General features: G+C 44.1%; 1 protein-coding gene across 1 annotated transcript in view; it reads right to left on the bottom strand.

The window, feature by feature from the left end:
* Window positions 1-13,036, bottom strand: part of ITIH2 (inter-alpha-trypsin inhibitor heavy chain 2) — a 32,256-nt gene extending 19,220 nt beyond the window's left edge. Inside the window, 8 exon segments of the mRNA NM_001098016.2 lie at window positions 298-426; window positions 1,066-1,173; window positions 2,516-2,678; window positions 3,554-3,658; window positions 5,679-5,848; window positions 8,231-8,263; window positions 10,448-10,522; window positions 12,840-13,036. Of these exon segments, the coding sequence (NP_001091485.1) occupies window positions 298-426; window positions 1,066-1,173; window positions 2,516-2,678; window positions 3,554-3,658; window positions 5,679-5,848; window positions 8,231-8,263; window positions 10,448-10,522; window positions 12,840-12,923 (867 nt within the window). The 5' untranslated portion in view covers window positions 12,924-13,036.
* Window positions 13,037-23,006: the final 9,970 nt, after the last annotated feature.

The raw sequence follows: 23,006 nt of genomic DNA on the forward strand, positions 1-23,006 counted from the left end.
CAGGACATATTTGTGAGCCAAACCATTACCAGTGTTTGGCATGTAGGAGGATGAGGGTCTGGGGACTGAGAGGGGAGAGGAGACCACGGGGTGCAGGAGGCATGACGGTCGTAAAGAAGAGAACAGAGGCTTGGCTGCGTCCATCTCTCCCTTTTTCCTGCGCCCGCTCCATCCTTTTCTGAAAGGGCCCAGCCTCTCTGCAGTTTACCTCCCAGGGCATTTCCCTGGGGGTTTATTCAACAAGAAATAGATCTTTGGCTAAGGCAGAGCTGGCCCCTGAGAGTTGTTTGCACCCACCTCAAGTTCCCCAACCTTCTCCTCTCTGTTCACATCATACATCACCACCAGCTCGCCGTCGACCATCGTCTCTGAGCAGTTGAGGCATTTTCTCTGTTGTGCCACCGTGGGCTTGAAGGCAATGTGTGCCTGTAAGGAGCAGTGGTGTCAGAGCCTGGTCTCTGCCCCGTCCCTGTCTGGGGGGAGCACCTTCTCATGCACACAGGGGAGGGTCCAGGGCCACTCTGCACCCAAGCAGCATCAGTGGTCCTATCACAGGGGCACCTAGCAGCCTTCAGTGCTGTTGGCCAGGCTTCAGTCCTTTATAAGAGATTCGAAGAATTCCTCCCTCCCCCTCACCCCCACCCCATGGAAGAAATGGCCACCAGCTCTAGAAAGAGTTGGCAAAAGGTTCTTAGAGGACTTTGACCCCTCCAGAGGTGGTTAGTATTGGCCATTAAGGCAGAGAGAATTAAGCTGAGTAGCTCTCTCAGTGATTAAGGAAAATCCTCTATATAGTATGTGAAGACTGTCTTTTAGCTACCAGTCCACTGGATGACTTGGGGGAAATGGGTTTCAAAATGGACAGATACTGGTCACAATGCAATGAAACAATTGGTTTTGTTCTGTATGTCCTGTGGGAGGCCCTAGACTTTGCTCAGGGATCACAGTTCCTAAGTTCCCTGAGCTCAGCACCTGACAACTCTTCCATCCCCTAGAGCAGAGAGGGAGAGGAAAACCCGCAAACCAGTGGCCACTCAGACTGTGTCACATCACTGCTTGTGGTACCTTCTGGGGTCCTTTAGATACAACGGGAACGCCATCAAAATGCCCATCAAATGTGTCCAGAACATGAAGAGATCTTAGTCCTTGAGGTTCAATAATCCGCACATCTACCTAGAAGTGGGAAAGTTACTTAAAACATTAAAACATCTTTCAAGACTTTGAGCAAGAAGTACGATTATCAATTCTAAGTCCTCTGCTGCTCTTTTCCTCTCTAGGATCTCCCAAAGATGACCTAGCATGGCTCCACCATCTCTTCTGCAAGTTCTTTAAATCCTGTGTGATATGATGCATCTCACCAGGGAGGCTGAAAGACCCTCTGGGCAACTCAGTGCTCCCTTTCTATCGCTTTGTTTCTCTGGAATTTAATTCTCCTTCTACTCCATCCCATGCCATTCCATTCTTATTTATAAGAAAATTATACATGATCCACTCATCCCCTTGAATCTTCTTTGTCTACAGACAATTTACAACCTGTCTGCTTCACCCTCGTCTGTGTCAAACAGAGACCAGGTGAATTGTGTTCTTCCCTGGGTTTCTTCCAGCCAGCCCTCCTCTGCCTCTTACACAAATGTTCACATGATGTTAACAAGTTTAGAGCCAAGAAAAGAGAAGCTCAGTTCTCAAGACAAGACATGAAGACTACAGCAGAAGTGAGTTCAAGTTGCCCTGCACAGGCACTGCTATCCAGGTGATGAGACTTGGGGTGCAACGGGGGGAACGTGGAACAGACAATGAACTCAACCTTCGCCGACCTCTCATCACACTTGGAACCAAGGAATCTAAGATGGGACTCTTCACAGATGAGAAAATTGAGAATCAGCATTAGTTGGAAGGTCAGAGGGTTGAATGGTCCCCCCACCCCCACCCCCCACCAAAGGCATGTCTACATTAAATCTTTGGAAGCTGAAACTGCTATCTGATTTGGAAAAAGGATCTTTGTGGATACAGTAAAGGATCCTGATCATCCTGATCTACCCGGTGGGCCCGAAATCCAATGACAAATGTTCTTACAAGAGCAGAGGGAGATTTAAGACACTCAGGAGGAGGTGATGTGATCAGGGAGGCATAGGTCAGAATGACAGGCCATGAGGCCACAAGTCAAGGAATGCCAGCCGCTTCCAGACCACAGAAGCAGTGGGACAGACCCTCCTCAAGAGCCCTGCCAATACCTTGACTTCAGTCCGTGCCCCCAGAACTGTGTAAGAAGACATCTCTGTTGTCATAAGCCCCCTGTGTGCAATCATTTGCTACAGCAGCCACAGGAAATTGACACAGCAAATAAGGAGATGAGCTAGCCTTGAAATGTGTAAGGAAGCGGCACTTCCTTACTCCAAACCCAGAGTCAATTTCCATACACCACCCTGTCCTGCAGTGTCAAGTGGCGTGGAACACCACGAAGAGAAGATGAACAGAAAGCACAGATGGGGGCCCAGCTCTAGCGGGGAGGGCTCACCTCCAGGTGCTTGGCCAGTCGTCCTGGCTTCAGGTGGAGTCTGTGCTCGTAGGACCCCAGCTTCCTCCACTTCACTTCCTGGTAATGAAGTTCAAACTGCACCTTTGCTCCAGGGGCGATGCTCACTTCGGTTTTGAAGTCCTCCATATCGAGAGCTCTGCTCCTAAAGATACGAGCCCGCCCACATAAGTCCACATGTAGAATCTACGCAGAGGGCGTCCAGGCTGCCCTGGGCTAGCCACCTGCTCACTGCTTAGGAGAACGAATGGTAGGTCCAGGAGACATAACAGCAACTTCTAGATTAATTTCCTTCCAGTAGCCTGGAATTCCCCTCCCCTCTCCTACTTGATGTTTTTCTTGCAGAGCTTCATACAGATCTGAGTGTCATCTGCAAAGAGCTACTGGTTAGTGATCCCCTGTTACCTGCCAGGAACTTGACACATATCATTGCTATTATAGCCCCTCTAAAAGATGGACACCAAGACCTTCATTTAGCAAGTGATGACAAATGAGGTTCATAAAGGGTAAGTAACCCACTTGAGATCACATGCGAGTCAGTTGTAGGGTCGGAACTCAATTCCAGTTTAGATGATCCAAAGGACAGCACACCTTTCCCCTACTGCTGGTAAGACTCATTCTAGGGATTCTTTACATTTTTAAAAGTCTTCATAAAGAAGACATCTATTATTTCAAATTGAATATGTATTTCCAGCCCTAATGCCTTATTTACTCCCGTACACACCAAATCCAATGTGATCACTCATCTTGAAGTGTTTATGGTTTTAAAGAGAAAACAGCAGGGTTGTCAAATGAGGGTGAGTTGAGCCTTAGGAAAAACAGTCAGCGATTTTTAGAAAATTTAAATGGTAAACGAGCAAGGTGAGATTGTGGGTAATTGGATCGTGTGGGATCAGGGAAGTACCACAAAGAAGCGACCTAGCAGAGAAGGACGAGCTTCTCTGCCTTCCTGGGGGCTGGCTTGCCACGGAGGGAACGGGCTTGAGCACAGGCAGCAGTGGTGGGGAACCCTGCCCTTACCTCACCAGTCCTGCCGTCTTGCCTTTCGCTCTCGCCTGTGCGTAGAGAGCTCGGCCCACGGTTTTCTCCTTAATAGAACTAGTAAAAGTTGTGCCATCCACAGTCCTAAAAAATGACAGAAGGGTCACAGTTGGTCTGAATAGAAGCACAATGAACAAACAAGCCAACAACCCAACCGGGTGGACTTAATGAATTATTAATCATTTTGCACCTGGAAGGAACCTTCAAGTAGAGAGACATTTGCAGGTTTCATAAAAGGAGTTTCTTTATCTGGCAGTGTGATTTAAGGTAGATGAGGTAGGCTCCTGTACTAGAAGCTTTCTCTCCCGTATTGTTACTTGTGTTTAAGATGCTTCTTCCCCAGCGTTCACAGCAGCACTATTTACAACAGCCAAGACATGGAAGCAACCTAAGTGTCCACCAACAGAGGAATGGATAGAGAAGATGTGGTACCTATACACACTGGAATACTACTCAGCCCTAAAAAAGAATGAAATAATGCCATTTGCAGCAATATGGATGGGCTCAGAAATTATCAAACTAAGTGAAATTAATCAGACAGAGAAAGTCAAACATCACATAATATTACTTATAAGTGGAATCCCCTCCAAAAAATTGATACAAATGAACTTATTTACAAAACAGAAACAAACTTTGAAAACAAACATATGGTTACCAAAGGGGAAATGCGAAGGGGAAGTGATAAATTAGAGTTTGGGATTAACACACACACCACTATATATAAAATAAGAACAATGACCTACTGTATAGCACAGGGAACTTTACTCAGTATTCTGTAATAAGCTATATGGGTAAAGCATCTGCAAAAGGATGGACATATATAGTTGTGTAACTCGATCACTTTGCTGTACACCTGAAACTAACCCAGCATTGTAGGTCAACTATCCTCCAAGGCAAAATTTTAAAAAATGTTTCTTCATTTTCCAGGTTTACCCTTTGGATTAAGGGTTGTTCTCCTGTGCATCCCTTTGGAATGACAAACGTGCCTAGGGCTGTGATTGATAAACCACTAGCTATCTGGCTGCCATGTGGTTTATAGGGTCATTCTTCCATGTATTAAGGATCCTTTGAGGGTGAAAAAAAGCAAAGAAAGATGGAGAAAAGTGCTGATCCATCCCTGCCAAGTGTGTGTTTCTCTTTCTAACATCTCTCCGGGGGAACTCTGCCCTCTCTTGTCATCTCTGTCCCTACCTACCTTACTCTTCACTTGCTGTCACCTAATCTGTTCCAACAATGATTAGTCAGAGCAGTCCGATTAGAGTTTTTGAAGCAAAATAGAACATATGGCCTCTCCGTAAGGAAGTGGGAGATTACTGCCATAGAGACAGGCTTAAGGATATTTTCACTCATTAGAAAAGAGAAGCAAATCCTTTGCAAATTCTGTTACTCTGAACAGAAGCAAATTATTTGGTCCCACCCCAAGATGACTCCGGAGAAGGCAATGGCACCCACTCCAGTACTCTTGCCTGGAAAATCCCATGGACTAAGGAGCCTGGTAGGCTGCAGTCCATGGGGTCGCTGGGAGTCGGGCACGACTGAGCAACTTCACTCTCACTTTTCACTTTCATGCATTGGAGAAGGAAATGGCAACCCACTCCAGTGTTCTTGCCTGGAGAATCCCAGGGATGGGGGAGCCTGGTGTGCTGCCGTCTCTTGGGTCGCACAGAGTCGGACAAGACTGAAGTGACTTAGCAGCAGCAAGATGACTCCATGTCCAGTGGGTCCACAACTCTGAAATCGAGAACCCCTGGAATTGCTGACCAGCAGGGTCCACTCTGGGCTTCCCTGGTAATTTACGTGGTAAAGAATTCGCCTGCCAATGCAGGAGACTCGGGTTCAGTCCTTAGTTAAGGAAGATCCCCTGGAGGAGGAAATGGCAGACCTGCTCCAGTATTCTTGCCTAGGAAATCCCATGGACAAAGAAGCCTGGTGGGCTACAGTCCAGAGGGTAGCAGAGAGTCAGATAAAACTTAGCAATTAAACAACACAAAGATGCTGGGTATAGAGCCATGAAGAGTTGAGGCACTAAAGGTCCACTCTGAGAGGGGTTTGATCCTGGGAGCAGAGCATATCCAGTTTCCGGTTCTGAGTGGGAGTTACTCACATGGAGAAGTTGGAGATGAAGGCTCCTTTGGGGATCTGCACGTCAAACACGACATTTTGAGGCTGTGGAGAGTGGTTCACCACTTTGGTCTGGATAACAGTGTTGGCCACTCGAGAAGTAATAGTAGACTGGACTTTATAACTATAAACAGTCACTTGATCAACATCTTCCTGAAATCGGCAAGAAAAATCAACTGTACTCGGAGAAAAATGACAGAACTTCACTGCATATTTGATGATAACAGTACAGAAAATTCTAAGGCATCACTAAGTATATAACTCAGCTTTTATTAAGCATTCTCCTAAATTCTTGGGATATCCTGCAGGCAGAAGCTCGCTCTTGTTTTAAGAAATCTTGAGATGCCTCTACAGCACTGTGAGTCTATTAACAATGATTCTGAAAGTTGGAATATGAGGAGGAAATAGTTGTGGGGAAGCAAGATTGGATTATCAAAGTGCAGGAAATAACTCTGAATACAGGGCCAGAGGGCAGGAAAGGATGCGGGTGTGCAGTGTAGAAGGGGAACCCAGGCACTTCCTGGAGTACAGTGGAGTGGAACACACAGGCGGTCCCCAAAGCCCCACACTGCTACCTACCTTTCTGAACCTCATCTATTGCAATTTCACCTTTTCCCAGTCTTCTGTTGTTTCCCAAATCAAAACAAACTATGAGATATAGTTTGAACAGGAGAGCTAGGCTTCCCTGGTGGCTCAGACGGTAAAGAACCTGCCTGCAATGTGGGAGACCCAGGTTCGATCTGGATCGGGAAGATCTCCTGGAGAAGACAATGGCTACCCACTCCAGTATTCTTGCCTGGAGAATCCTGTGAACAGAGGAGCCTGACAGGCTACAGTCCATGGGGTCACAAAGAGTCGGACACCACTGAGCAACTGAGCACGCACGAGAATGCTGATGGATATGAGTGAAGAACAGAACATCTCGCAGAGGGCATTTTGATGCGGTGACTGGTCCAGCATTGTGGACCTGGCTCCCAACCCTTCTCTATTGATTGAAGGCAGTTCCAGTACCCATATGCTCAAAGACAAAGCACTGAAAACACACAACTTTTAGGAGGTGCCTCTAAACTGCCAGGATTGTGGCAGTGATGGGACCCACTGGTTTCTGCTTTTTTTTTTTTCCAAAGCGTTTTACTTATTTCAATACTAGGTATCATTTTCCCCAAACTTCGCATCCAAGATTAAATCTTTCAACTGGTGAACATCCAGCTCACCTCAAGCAAAGATAAAACCCAGGCTAAGCTGTTTGTCCTTCCTCCCCCTTAACCCAGAGCTTCTCACAGCTGCTGTCCATTCAGACTATGAAGCCAAGGAAACAACTTTCCTTTTGATGTCTTCCTGCCACAGGAGGAACTACAGTAAGCCCAAACATACATACGGACCTTTGAGGTGCAGCTGCAAATTTTCGAAGATGCGAACCAGCATCTGGTTCCAGCAAGGAACCGGAACGTGTGCCATCAACATCAGGCATGAGTGAAACCGCAGCTTGCCCTCCGTCTCCTGTTGCTGACGACCCTTCAGCCCTACCGTCTCCCACCTCCTCTCCCTCCTCCATCAGTACTGCCTCTGTCCTGTTCACAGTCCCTGCATGCCAGCTCCTGTACTGGACCACTGTACTTCTCAAGGTACTGTACTGTCCGATTAAAAACATTCTTTATTTTTTGTGTCAGTTTTTTTTTATGTATTATTTGTATGAAAAGTATTCTAAACCGATTACAGTGCAGCCACATACGGCTGGTTGTGCTGGTTGTGTACTTAGGTTAACTTTGCTGGATGTACAAACTCACTCTTGGAATGGGGCTTGTTTGTATGTAGGGGACTTACGGTACACCAAACGGCTCAGGGAATCGGGCCATTTCCTGTTTGCTGCTAAGTCGCTTCAGTCGTGTCCGACTCTGTGCGACCCCATAGACGGCAGCCCACCAGGCTTCCCCGTCCCTGGGATTCTCCAGGCAAGAACACTGGAGTGGGTTGCCATTTCCTTCTCCAATGCATGAAAGTGAAAAGTGAAAGTGAAGTTGCTCAGTCATGTCCGACTCTTCTCGACCCCATGGACTGCAGCCCACCAGGCTCCTCCATCCATGGGATTTTCCAGGCAAGAGTACTGGAGTGGGGTGCCATTGCCTTCTCCGATTTCGTGTTTAAAAGTGCCTTTTCCACACTCACGAAAGCTGTTAGGTGTCCTATTTTAAATCAAAACCATTATGTTGGAATCAATATATAGTTTTTATTCCAAAAAAAAAAAAAACCAAAAAAAAAACCCCAAAACCTGTGTTGTTGGCAAAACTTGCCAAAGTAAAGAAAAGGAACATTTTCAGCTCCTGGGGACATCTCTCCTGGTTGCTTACACACTCCACCCTCTTATGCTGAATTTTAAACACACTTCCAAACAGATTTGGGCAAACAGGTATTTCGAAAGTCAGGTAAACACTCTTGGTGCTGAAGACAAAGAAGGCAGCCGTATTGATTTCTCAGTAATAGGTAACAGAAAAGTCATTCAGACATCAATTTTTAACAAAATCAAAGTACACTTACCGTCCTTTCTCCAGATTCTCCAGAAATACTTCTCTGTGAAAGGAAGTTGGATAAAATCATTCTTTAGAAGCGTGCTGCTTACTGCTTTGAGGGCAAAAACTGTTTTCTCTGTCAAGAAACATTTTCTCCTTCCATACTGAGCTCTGATTCATTCACTGGAACCAAGACATAACTATCAAATATTCTTGAATGCTAGTTTCCCCTGGGGTGCTTCCGTGAGTAAGTGTCTCAGCGTCTCAGCTGTCTTTTGGTGGCATGCCCATCATTCTCTGATACAATGTTAAAACCAATGTTTTTAAATGAAAATATTCAACTGAGCTCATGCTGAGTAGCACAGATCACCTTTATCCTGTAAAAACCACCTTATTAATTCAAATAAAAACATCTGTTTGCCTGAGTGTTTTCATAGCAGCAAAATTCCTTCAAACCCAGACAGTGGGAAGGCATGTCTGTCTCTTCCATTAGACGCAGCAACATGGGAGCTGTAACGCATGGGTCTTCTCCTTGGCGTAGCCCCTGAGTTAAACATGGTAATTGGCAGATGGAAAATCCTGTATTCTAACTGCCATGCTAGAGATTTATCCACATGAATGACTGTCCTGTGGCATGGAAAGCGGGCTGGCTTTAGAGCGATGGGTGAGCATCTAATGTCAGATGGATTTTAAAGTAATAATTCAGATGTGGGTTAGTAGAGTTTAGCTTGCCTGCTTTGGGGTGAGCTGAAATTTTCGGGGGTGTTATATGACATAGTAAGGCCAGCAGTTGCCTTCTTTTAGACTTTTTTTTTTTAATTGAAGCAAGGTTTATTTACAATGTTGTGTTAGTTTCAGATGTACAGCAAAGTGATTCAGTTATTTCTACATATCTATTTTTTGTCAGATTTTTTTCCCTCAAAGGTTATTACAAAACACTGAGTATATTTCTCTGTGCTATATAAGTCCTTGTTGGTTATCTATTTTCTTTTTTGGCCATGCTGCCCAGCTTCCAGGATCTTAGTTCCCCAGCAAGGGATTGAACCTGTGCCCCCTGCAGTAGAAGAACAGAGTGCTAACCAGTAGACAGCCAGGGGATTCCTGGTTATCTATCTTATATACAGTAGTGTGTATCTGTTACTCCCAACCTCCTAACTTATCCCTCTCCCCCTTTTCTCTTTGGTAACTATGAGTTTGTTTTCTATGTCCATGGATCTTTTTCAGATCTTCAAATCCAATTCTCAACAGTTCTTTAAGTTTTGTCTTTTAGATGAAGACCCTGACATGAGGATTTACCTATGGGGTTTCTTTTTTTTTCCTCTTAAATCTTTTTGATGGGGACCACTTTTAAAGTCTTCATTGAATTTATTATAATATTATTCTGTATTACGTTTTGATTTTTTGGCCGCAAGGCATGTGGGGTCTTAGCTCCCAGACCAGGGATTGAGCCCACACGCCCTGTACTGGAAGGAGAGATCTTAACAACTGGAGACGGCCTCCAGCGTGGCTAGGTTGCCTGTGCTCTCTGAGCGGCTCCCCAAAACGGTAGTGACCGTGACCAGTGGGGGAGCATGTGTGGCCCCACAAGGAAGCCACAAAATATGTCCTCCTAGGAGGAAATTCTTCCATATATGACAGTAAAACCATCCATAATCTTAAGCTTTGAACACGTAGCCACGTATTGTTTAAGCGAACAACATGACCACTGCGTTCAGAGATGGACAGTCACGTGGAGGTTTCCCTTCAGAGATGGACAGTCACGTGGAGGTTTCCCTTCATTTCAGCAGAACTGTGTTTCTCCCAAGTATAATACTACTGGACTCTTTGCTGCTAAGAAAAACAAGCTCTTGAGAAAATGTAGCAAAAAGCATCTCAGTCTTTTTTTTATTTTTTTTTTATTTTTAAACTTTACAATATTGTATGAGTTTTGCCAAATATCGAAATCAATCTGCCACAGGTATACCTGTGTTCCCCATCCTGAACCCTCCTCCCTCCTCCCTTCCCATACCCTCCTTCTGGGTCGTCCCAGTGCACCAGCCCCAAGCATCCAGTATCGTGCATCGAACCTGGACTGGCGACTCGTTTCATACATGATATTATACATGTTTCAATGCCATTCTCCCAAATCTCCCCACCCTCTCCCTCTCCCACAGAGTCCATAAGACTGATCTACAGTCTTTTTCTTATTTTTTCATTCATGATCTCTTGCACTTATTTTCCCTTTTGGAACTGAGGTTTACTGTACCTGATACCTCCGATTCTCTGGCACAAACTGGAATTTGCCTGGAGCCAACTCCACATGGTCTCCATAGTCTGCAAACTTAAAACAAATCAGGATGTTTATTTCCATCAATGAAAGAAAGGCAGCTGGTGATAGGCAAAAAGTATTTAATATATTATTTTGTCTTGTTTTCTATATTTCTGTGCAATCTCATTTTTTTTCATATAATGTCTTTTTTTTTTTTAAATCAATAGCTGATTTACAACGTTTCAGGTGTGCAACAAAGTGATTCAGTTATATATGCTGCTGCTGCTGCTGCTAAGTCACTTCAGTCGTGTCCGACTCTGTGCGACCCCAGAGACGGCAGCCCACCTGGCTCCCCCGTCCCTGGGATTCTCCAGGTAAGAACACTGGAGAGGGTTGCCATTTCCTTCTCCAATGCAGAAAAGTGAAAAGTAAAAGTGAAGTCGCTCAGTTGTGTCCAACTCTTTGCAACCCCATGGACTACAGCCTACCAGGCTCCTCCATCCATGGGATTTTCCAGGCAAGAGTACTGGAGTGGGTTGCCATTGCCTTCTCTGATTATAGGTTGAATATTACAATGTATTGAATATAGTTCTTATGCTATACAGGAGGTCCTTGTGTGTATTTTATACATAGGAGTGTGTATCTGTTAATCCCTAACCCCTAATTTATCCCTCTCCCCTTTTCCCTTTGGTAACCAAAAGCTGTTTTCTCTGTCTGTTACAATGATTTCTTTAATCTATTTGTTTGCTGGTTATATCTTGGAGGTGAGTAACTAGGAGTTAATATCTCCAAACTTGGTGGATGCAGGAATTCATTTTTCACTTTGCCTGAAGATGACAAGGAGGTACCTGGGGGAAGAGTTGCGATGATCTTAGTAGCATCAGAAATGTCTACTAAGATGTTAGAAATGTCTATATGAAAGGAATACCAGTAAGTGACTGAAAAAGCACAAGCACCTTTAGAAATCCTGCCTCCAATTCCTGGCTCAATCAATGAGGCTTCCAACACACTCTGGTGGTTTCTAAAGTGTTGGAAAATATGATCATTTCTAGGCAGACAGAGTGATTTTTTTTTCTTGCAAATATGCCATCTTGTTCTTTGGCATTTGTATACATAATCCACCCTGTATCACAAGCCGCTGCATCTTCCAGGATATTCCCAGAATACATGTGGCTTTTCTAGTATCAGAATAGCTCTTATATGACTTTCAATCCAAGACTTTCATCATGCTGAGGATGGTCAAGGGTCTGAAGGGAAGACCATGAGCTCCTTGGGAATAATTCCTATACTCTGCCCGCTGCCTCATCCATCTTCCCCTTTAACAGGAATATTAAATGCCCTTAACTTGGAAATCACTGTTCACTTAGGTATAACAAACAACAGTCCTTTTTAATTTTTTGGCTGTTCTGGTTCTTAGTTGTGGCATGGAAGATCTAGTTCCCTGACCAGGGATTGAACCCAGGGCCCATGCATTGGGAGCTCAGATCTTAGCCACTGGATCATCAGCTGTTTGTTGTTGTTCAGTCACCAAGTCATGTCCGACTCTTTGCAACTGCATGGACTGCAGCACACCAGGCTTCCCTGTCTTTTACCATCTCCTGGAGTTCGCTCAAATTGATGTCCATTGAGTCAGTCGTGCCATCCAACCATCTCATCCTCTGCTGCCCCTTCCTCCTTTTGCCTTCAATCTTTCCAGCATCAGGGTCTTTTCCGGTGAGTCGGGGAAGTCCCTCAACCAGAGTGCTTTGAAAATGGCTTTTCTTATACTCTTACGTAAAAGACTAATAATGGTATTTCATAATAATAGTTATGAGAGCTAATAATTATCAAGTTCTTGCTCAGGTTCGCACTGTGCTGGGTAGTTTACAAATGCCACTTAAACCTTATAACCATCCTTTGGATCAGATCAGTTAATATCCCCAGTTTCTGAGATAAGGAGAGGCAGCTGTACTCCATAAGTGCTACACTATGGGGCCAGCCCATGAACTCAATTCTCATGAAAAGCCCATTAATGCTTTAAAGGGTAAATACACATTTGAGTAATTTCAACAGCGAACACTTCTACTCAGATGAACTTTATCATAAATTTCTAACCCTCACAGGATACAGTCCTTGAACAGCAACAGGTAATAGGTTTCGCTGGTGGCTCAGATGGTAAAGAATTCACCTGCAATGCAGGAGACCCAGGTTCAATCCCTGGGTCGGGAAAATCCCCTGGAGAAGGGAATGGCTACCCACTCCAGGATTCTGGCCTGGAGAATCCCATGGACAGAGGAGGCTGGTGGACCATGGTCCATGGGGTCGCAAAGAGTCAGGCACGACTGAGCGACACTCTATTTGCCAAACTAACAGAGGGGCCTACAGCAAGGAGTCTTCTGGAAGTACTTACTTCTGAAAGTCCATTGGTGGGGATTTCAAAGCCTCTCGATTCAGAAAGGAAGAAGCAGAGGAAAAAGCACGTGAGCCCCTTCATCGCGCTGGGTGTCTCTGCCCAGCTCTCAGGCGGGGGGTCTGGGGGGGAGCCCAGTGTCCCCTGAACCACGATCAGAGAGGCACAGCAGAGCAGTACAGTTGGGCTTTAAAAAGAAGAAAAGAGAAGAGAGCTCTCAAACTTTGCTCCAAACCAGACAAATATTTGTTCTGGAGTTCAAACTTAAGCTCTGGGGGTGGATCAGATGCCCAGAGGTTATTCAAACAGCCAAGCCAGAGGCAGTCCCTGGGCTGTAAGAGCATGTCAGGGTCAGATGGATGTGCGGTATTTTTTTTTTTTTCCCTTTCCGCTGATTTCTGTTCATCTTAAAATCAAAGAGATCTAAAGGTCAGTGTCATCCTCTTTGAAAGACCAGGTGAGGAACTTTTCCGAGAAATTGAGTCAGATGGGAAAAACCTAAAGTTAAAAAGTTTCTGGAAACAAAAGCCTAAAGTGAAAGCAGGAGGAATTTAGGGAAAGGAGGAGAAGAAACCCCAGAGTTTCTGAGCAAAGCACTCATGAGCAATGCGTTTTTCCGTCTCCCTTTGATTACCGAGAACCTATTTCATGAAAGAACTGGGTGAGAAGCAGTGTGGGAGGCACGCCCTGCAGCGAGGAAACTTTGGGAACATCTTTGATGAAGAGAACAGAGTCTGTTCCCACTGCTTCCAGTCAGCCTCACTCAGGTCGGTGGAAAATCAGCTCCCCCTAGTCCCAGAACCAGGGACAGCCCAGCCTGGAATCCCTTCCTGCTCACGGTCAGGAATCCTAGTAACAATGATAACTAGGATTCATGAAGTTCTCTGTGGTATCAGTCTCTTTTACTTGCATTAACTTTAGTCCTTTACTTTTCAACTATAAAAGAGCCATATCAGGTGTGTACTACATTTATCTCCATTCACAATGGCGGAAAAGAAGATTCGGTAATTGATTCCCCATCTCACAGTCAGCAAGTGGGGACTTGATTCAAGGTTGAGAATCAAAGTTCAGTAGGTGCCGGGAGAGGCGCCCTGGGTTTCCTCCCTGGGATCGGGGTTCCGGGTGTGAATTTACACTAAAGTTTACCTGTGGTCCCCAAGCTGGGTGACCAGTCTATTTGATGAAACTGTTTCTTGAGCCTCTACTCCAGATATCTGCTTGCACACAGCCAGGCTGTGGACCCCAGTCTGGCCAGCTCCCATGTCTTTTCTGGCAGTTTCCTTTACCAGGATGGAACTACCGCCTTTCTGTCCAAAGTTGTTTGATCCAGCACCTGGTCAGGGAGCTGCTGCTGAAATAATTTCTCTAAAAGTTCACTAACACAAGGGAACTTGCACCCCATGAAAACAGGAAGTCTGTGATGACCCGTGTGACCTGTGACGTAGGGCTGTTTCTACCAGATCGGTACCGACCAGACTCGGCTGCTTTCCATGGCCCTGACACTCACCGCGTGGATTGCAGTGAACCCAGGACAAACACATCACTTTTCTGAGATTGTCTTCTGGTTTGCTTTAAAGGGACACGGCTTAAAGTTTATTTCAAAAACAAGGCAAGTGGAAAGAGAAAATAAAAAACCATGCCAAAGAAGATAAACTGACATTCAAATAACGCAAGATGATCTTTAAAAAACTACAAATTTGTTAAATCCAAGCACGTGCCCAAAATAACTGGGAGTGTTGCTTCAAATGTACTATAAATGCAAATGGATTAAATGTATCTGTAAGATTATGAAGGTTTACTGATTTTTTTTAAAAAGTTCAACTTTATGCTGTCTCTAAGATTTACATTTTATCTCCAAGGGACAAAAGCAGACTGAAAGTTGAGATTGCATTAAAATCTATCTTATTTTTTCTAAATACTTGAAAATGGGGGTTACAAAGATGGTATTGGGTTAAGACAGACGTTAGAGCAAATAATAATAAAAGAAAGAAGAGAATTAAATCTAAGATTATTAACTACGTGCACGTTGTTGTGAAGTGCCTCTCTCTAGAAATTGTTCATCTAGCAAAACTAAAACCCTGTCCCCAGTAAACAATAATTCTCCATTCTGCCTGGCCCCAGCTCCTGGCAACCACCTACTACTTGTTTTTCCTATGAGTACGATCACCTTACATACCTCATGTAAGTGGAATCATCCAGTATTTGTCCTTTTGTGACTGGCTTATTTAACTTAGCATAACGTCCTCAAGGTGTATTCATGTTGTCATTTACATCAGGATTTCCTTCTTTATTTATCAGACGTCCCTGGCAGTCCAAGTGGTTAAGACTTCGCCTTTCAAAGCAGATTTGATCCCTGGTCAGGGAGCTAAGATCCAAAAAAAGACAAAACATCAAACAGAAGCAATATTGTAACAAATTCAATAAAGACATCAAAAAAAATGGTCCACATAAAAAAAAAGGCTGAATATAATCACCTACTGTATGTATATATCATATTTTCTTTATCCATTCATCCTGCCGTGAACACTTGGCTTGCTTCCATTAAACAAGTATATTTTAAATTTTCCTCTGTGATATTTCACAATTAAACATTTAAAAAACAATTTAAAGAGCAAAGAAAACCGATTCCAAGTCAGTTAAAATATTTTCAGCAAGGAATACAGGTAACCTTGGCAGAACAAAGAAAATCACTTGTTTTACACACCACCTATTTTTGTTTAAGTAAAATAGAGGTCTAAGCTAACCAGATAAATCTATTAGTTGAAGACAGAGCAGCGTTTGCTATAAGTGAAGATGACGTGGGGTCAGACCCCAGATAGTACTGATTTGGTTTTGTTAAGCATGTACTGCATGACTTTGGTAGTGAATTTACACACATACCCCGCTCCCCGCCCCCCAAATGCTTGGTCTCAGCTAAGAGTGAACGTGGTAAGCATTTCTGGGAACGTACCAGTTGATCTGGATTCCACTTCCTCTCCATTCCCACTGTCATCACATTCACTAATTTTCTGGAATGCTAGCAGTGTTTTCTAGAGGATGCCTTGGCTACAGTTTCTGAATCCATCACCCTCACACCATGGCTGAACACAGCACCCAGGTGCTGCTCTGAAGCAGTTACTCCCTGCTCCAGAGTCTCCACTCTCTTCCTATAGAAGATCCAGCCAAAAGTGACTTCACAGTGGTCAATCCACTACCTTCAGCCTGATCTCCAGGTGACCTACACACCACAAAGTGAAAGTCACTCAGTCGTGTCCGGCTCTTTTCGACCCTATGGACTATATAGTCCATGGAATTCTCTAGGCCAGAATACTGGAGTGGGTAGCTGTTCCCTTCTCCAGGGGATTTTCCCAACCCAGGGACTGAACCCAGATCTCAAGCATTGAAGGCAGATTCTTTACCAGCTGAGCCATAAGGGAAGCCCAGGAATACTGCAGTGGGTAGCCTATCCCTTCTCCAGTAGATCTTCCTGACCCAGGAATCGAACTGGGGTCTCCTGCATTGCAGGTGGATTCTTTACCAACTGAGCTACCAGGGAAGCCCTACACCCCACAAAGCCAGACAATTTACTCAGCTCCAAACCGTTCATCCAAGGGCTTCCCCGACAGAGCTCCCTTGCCTGCAAATCCCACCTTCTGCTCCAATGTCCATCTATCAGCATCACATCCCCCTTTCAAAGGTCATCTTCATTGCGACTTCTGTCACCAACATGCTACGGATTCCTCTGGCTGACATTCATCACTCGTGTCATTGGGGGCATATCTGCAGCACACAACTCCATGCCCTGCCACATTTTCTCAAGTGCAGAGACCACCACACCTTCATCCACTGTTCTTTACGGAGAAAGACAAATACCATATGATATCACTTATATGTGGAATCTAAACTGTGACACAAACAAACTTGTCTACGAAACAGAAACTGACTCAGAGACATAGAAAACAGATGTGTGGTTACCAAGGGGGAAAAGGAGGGGGAGGGATGGATTGGGAGCTTGGGGTCAGCAGATGCAAACTATTACCTATAGGATGGATAAACATCAAGGTCCCATGTAGAGCATGGGGAACTATATTCAATATCCTGTAATAAATCATAATGGAAAAAGAATATATATATGTGTGTAACTAAATCACCTTGCCATACAGCAGAAACTAACCCAACACTGTAAATCAACTATATTTCAATAAACTAAAAAACCCAGCCTTCATAGATAGCCTACTCTGTGCCTGGCACTGTATACAGCAGTCACCACAGTGCCTTTGAACATAACTGACCCTTAAGGATCAACACTGACTTGAACCACTCTTGGAAGGTGATCTGGCCCCAAAGTAATAACTCTTTCCTTTCATGCGTTGTCCTTTTCAAAATATTTTTGCATCAAGCTATTTAGTTCCCAATAATGGAACATGATGTGCTCAGTCGTGTCTGACTCTTTGTGTCATCAAGGACTGTAGCCCACCAGGCTCCTCTGTCCATGAGATTTCCCAGGCAGGAATACTGGAGTGGGTTGCCATTTCCTCCTCGAGGATTTTTCCTGACTCCGGTAATGAACCCAAGTCTCCTGCATTAGCAGGCAGATTCTTAAGCTGAGCCGCATGGGAAGCCCCAAAGGGACACGACACCATCTTCAAAACCTAGAGTCTGTCTCTTACTAGACCAGTGACTGTAGTGGGAGATTGCCTCTCTCTGTAAATCAGTTTCTTCACCGGTAAAATGGGGCTATACCGTCATGTCATAGCGCAGCAGGGAGGAAGAGCAGACCAAGAACGAATGAGATTAGGTGCTGGCACAGAGCGAGTGGCTGTCCTGTGCTTGCGTCACTACTGCTACTGTTCTAAACAGCCAAAGAAAACCTGCCTGGAGCGTAAAATACAATCACAGAGGATGCAACTGAGAGTTGCCTCTATTTTTCTGCCCAGGTTTTCCCTTCGGCCTTAGAAATTGCACGGTGCTATACTCTCTGGGAAGATGTATCTTCTGGACGCTGGAAGTGAGAAAACCACTCCTTCCCTCCCTTGTGTGCAGGCTGGGCTGGGGGAGCTCCCAGCCAAGTGGGTGCTTCAACCCGGCCCTCACGGAAAAGTTCCATCACAGCTTTGCATCCCCCGCTGAGATAATGACTATTCAGACCTTACTGCACGTTTTGCAAACGTTAAGTATGAGTTCCAAAATTCTGGCCCCTTCCATTGATCAGTTCCTCTTGATGACTGTAATCTGGTATTTGGAACGACCTTAGGACAAGTCAAGCTAAGAGCAGCCTGAGCCAGGCTTCTCTTTTTATGCTGATGACCTATCTCCAGATTCCAAGGTCATGAAAAAAAACTCACCACGTTTGATCTCTCTTGCCATCCAGAAGTGCCAGGCTCCCTACCAGGGCAGGTGTGTACTCAGGTCATGGGGTCCTCACCTGGGCTCCTTCCACTAGCCTTGGGCCTGGGTGGCTGTCACCGGTGAATGGAAGGTATCCATTGGTACTTTCCATTGTTACTTACACAGTCTGGATTTATATGGAAATCGCTACCACAAATGTTGCAGGAATATTCACTTCCATAAATGTGAGAATCGGTAGGAAATCTAAGAGAAAAAAAATTCAGTACATTTCATAATGTTTAAATAAAATAATAACTCATTTATTGCCCAATGAGAATTCTCAGGAACATCGATACACTTGGGTTTGTGGCTCTGAGTGTAAGTTTTGGTAGCTTAGATAATGGTGTCGTGATAACCATCACACAATTACAAAATCCAGTTTTATTTCTACCGTTGTGAAAGAGTATACTTTTAAAAGTCTGAAGTCAAAAGGTGATATAACTTACAAATAGCTGTATCCGATCCTTACCTGCTTGTTCAGATGGGGTGTGATATGGACCAGGTCTGCTTTCTACATGTCTTTGAACTTAGATGCCTTTTTTATGATAGTCAGGTTAAGATATTTTGCATTAGGTTCTTCAAGGATTATTTTTTTTTAATTTCTCAAGACGCTACTATATCATTCTGTCAGGTCTTTTTTCTTCTCAAAAAATACACCCGTCTGAATGCAGAGTTCAAAGAATAGCAAGGAGAGATAAGAAAGCCTTCTTAAGTGAATAATGCAAAGAAATAGAGGAAAACAATAGAATGGGAAAGCCTAGAGATCTCTTCAAGAAAATTAGAGATACCTAGGGAACATGTTATGCAAAGATGGGCACAATAAAGGGCAGAAGCAGAAGATAATAAGAAGCGGTGGCAAGAATACACAGAAGAACTCTACAAAAAAGATCTTAATGGCCCAGACAACCACTACGGTATGAACACTCACCTAGAGCCAGACATCCTGGAGTGCGAAGTCAAGTGGGCCTTAGGAAGCATCACTAAGGATAACAAAGCTGGTGGAGGGGATGGAACTCCAGCCGAGCTCTTTCAAATCCTGAAAGATGATGCTTGGAAAGTGCTGCACTCAATACGCCAGCAAATTTGGAAAACTCAGCAGTGGCCATAGGACTGGAAAAGGTCAGTTTTCATTCCAATCCCAAAGGAAAGGCAATACCAAAGAATGTTCAAACTACCACACAATTGCACTCATCTCTCACACTAGCAAAATAATGCTCAAATTCTCCAAGCAAGGCTTCAACAGTACGTGAACTGAGAACTTTCGGATGCTCAACCTGGATTTAGAAAAGGCAGAGGAACCAGAGATCAAATTGCCAATACCTGTTGGATCATAGAAAAAGCAAGAGAATTCCAGAAGAACATCTACTGCTTCTTTATTGACTATGCTAAAGCCTTTCACTGTGTGGATCACAACTGTGAAAAATTCTTAGAGATGGGAATACCAGACCTCCTTACCTGCCTCCTGAGAAACCTGTATCTAGGTCAAGAAGCAACAGTTAGAACTGGACTTGGAATAACAGACTGGTTCTAAATTGAGAAAGGAGTGTGTCAAGGCTGTATACTGTCACCCTGCTTATTTAACTTATATGAAGAATACATTATGCGAAATGCCAGGCTGAATGAAGCACAAGCTGGAATCAAGATTGCTGTGGTCCCTGGGGTCGCAAAGAGACATACACGACTAAGCGACTGAACAACAACAAGCATAAGTGTGGGTTACTGTAATTTGGGGACAGAACATAAATTTCAGAAGAAAAATGTTAGAAATTGGATAGAGCTTGCATGAGCCAAAAATACAAAGTTAGAGTGTGTGACGCGTCATACTTTAAAAATTTTTTTAATTTTATATTGGAGTATAGTTGATTTACAGTGTTGTGCTGTTCAGTTGCTCAGTCATGTCCAACTCTTTGCAACCACATGGACTGCAGCACGCCAGGCTTCCGTGTCCTTCACCATCTCCTGGAGTTTGCTCAAACTCATGTCCACTGAGTCAGTGATGCCATCCAACCATCTCATCCTCTGTCGTGCCCTTCTCCTCCTGCCTTCAATCTTTCTCAGCATCAGGGTCTTTCCCAATGAGCCAGTTCTTGGCATCAGGTGGCCAAAGTATTAGAGCTTCAGCTTCAGCATAAGTCCTTCCAATGAACATTCAGAGTTGATTTCCTTTAGGATGGACTGGTTTGATCTCCTTGCAGGCCAAGGATTTCTCAAGAGTCTTCTCCAACACCACAGTTCAAAAGCATCAGTTCTTCGGTGCTCAACCTTCTTTATGGTCCAACTCTCACACAATGATGTTGTGTTAGTTGGAGGTACACAGCAGAAGGATTGTTATCTGATTCTTTTTCAGATTCTTTTCCCATAAAGTTATCAGAGTGTACTGAGTAGAGTTCCCTGTGCTATACAGTAGGAATAAATCAAGAGATCCCAACACCAAAACGCACCTTTAAAACTATGTCTGGGGGACTTCGCTAGTGGTTGACTGGTTAAGACTCTGCTTCTGATGCAGGAGGCTCGGGTTCAATCCCTGGTTAGTGAACTAAGATCCCACATGCTGCACTCCCCCCTCCCCTAAAAATTAGTCTTTGTTTAAAAAGTAAAATCAAATAAAAATAAAATGATGTCTGGAGCACATGGGAAAAAATGAAGAACACTAGGCCTGAAGCCAGGGAAAATAGAGTAAAGTCAACCAGGAGTTTATTTACCTTGGCTCTTCCTTAGAATGGGACCATCAGCCAGAAGGAGGAGCACAAGCAATGGATTAAGAGGAAAATAAACCCAGGAGGAATGTGATGGTAATAAGGCTGCACTGCACTAATTCAAATTAACCATGTCTTGGCCCAGACTAAGGGCCAAGGGAACCAAAAGAAGTTTCAGAGAAACAGCTTGTAAAGGATTCCCATTGGGTTCCCTCCATTTCCAAAAAAGAAGACCTTTAGATGCTATACATTATAGGTTTCAGAGCTTGAGGTTGATTTTATTTTTATTTATTTATTTTATTAACGTTTTTTTCAGTGTGGACCATTTTCAATGTCTTTACTGAATTTGTTACAATACTCTTTCTGTTTTATGTTTTGGTTTTTTGAGTATGTGGGATCTTAGTTCCCCGGCCAGGGATCGAACCTGCAACCCCAGGATTGGAAGATGAAGTCTCAACCACTGGACCACCAGGGAAGGCCTTTGAGGTTGATTTTATTTTGAAAAAATTAAAAAAAAAAAAAGAAGCCTGAGTGAATGAAACCATTCAAAAGAGGGTTTAATAACTAGAAAAGGGAGCAGTCTGACAAGGTTCTATGTGTGTGGAAGGGGTTTGATGACTAAGGCTCCTTAGACTCTGCAAGGCAGGAACAGGGCGGGAGGCACACGGGGTGATGAATCAGAGTGGGATTCAGGGGGTGGATGGGCGAGAGAAGGCAAAGCAGGCCAGCCTGAGATCCGAAGTCCTAGGAGGCGGGTGCACAGGAGGCAGAAGGGGATCTGAAGACCACGGGAAGTTATGAGTGCTGTAAAGACCTTCTCAAGGGTCAGGAAGCAGGAAGGACCAAGCCACCTTCAGGTGAGTGCTGGCGTTGACTGGAGGCCAAACCATAGGCGAGGGCCCAAGCCTGGCCAGGCACCGAAGGGCCATCCTTCCTGTCAGCAGAGCCAGGGGCTGGTAACACACACGCAATCCATTAACACGATCATGTATCATAGCCTAACTCTCCCCCTTGATTTGTGAGTTCGTGGAAGGCAAAGAGCCATTTCCTGCCCTGCCTAAAGGATTGCTGATTATACAGTGCTTGATTGAACTAACTTCAGTTCTTTTTATCCCAAAGTTTCTACACTGGAGACCCAGAGTTCTTATAAGCACAAATGGATTCTAATATGCTTATCATGGACGAGGTGGAAAATGAAAACGAATGAGCTTTCCAAGCCTTCATTACGGAACCTGTTGTCTGAACAAACCCAAGCAGAAAAGCTCTTACGAGTAGATTCATGTTAACATGAAGGAATAGATTTTGTGGTGAGAAAAAGAATTGTAAAACTCATGGAACCTGTTCAAATAAAAGAAACTTGACGTAGAAGGGGATTAGCAGCAAAGGGGGTGCTAACTTTACGACATGGAAACATCATGACTATATCATGACCGTGGTATGATTATACAACTCTATATATCTGTCAAAATTTATCCAACTACACACTTAAAATTGGTGAATTGTATTGTATACACACTGTTGTTCTTTAGTCTCTCAGTCATTTCCGACTCTTTGCGACCCCATGGACTGTAGCCCAACAGGCTCCTTCATCCACGAGAGTTCCCAGGCAAGAACACTGGAGTGGGTTGCCATTTCCTTCTCCTATGAATATGTTATACCTCAGTAATAACGCTGATTGAAAAAACAAAACAAACAAATATATACTTGAAGTAGACTTGAACGAAATGCTGGACAAAATTTCAGACAACAAGTTGTTGGAAAGGGTGCCTAATATTTTGGAAGACAGGTTGAGAATTCAAAGACATCTTGATAGGCAAAAGTAAATTGCAGTAAAGGGTCAGGGCATTCTCCAGTGTAGACTCTACCTGGAAAATTGTATTCAATTCTGAACGAAATAGCATGAAGGACTCTAAGAAATTAGAGATAAACTACTGGACAGTAGTCAGGATTGTTAGAGATTTGAAAACTGGGTCATATGAGAGCATAATGCTATACATAATTTAGGAAAAGAGCTGCACAAAAATGAAAAGATGGAATGGGTATGACAGCATCCAAGTTTGAAGCCCCCTGGCCAAAGAGGAGGTTCATTATGGGGTTATAGTTC

This window comes from Bos taurus, chromosome 13 (assembly GCF_002263795.3).
Source record: "Bos taurus isolate L1 Dominette 01449 registration number 42190680 breed Hereford chromosome 13, ARS-UCD2.0, whole genome shotgun sequence".
Lineage (NCBI taxonomy): Eukaryota > Metazoa > Chordata > Mammalia > Artiodactyla > Bovidae > Bos > Bos taurus.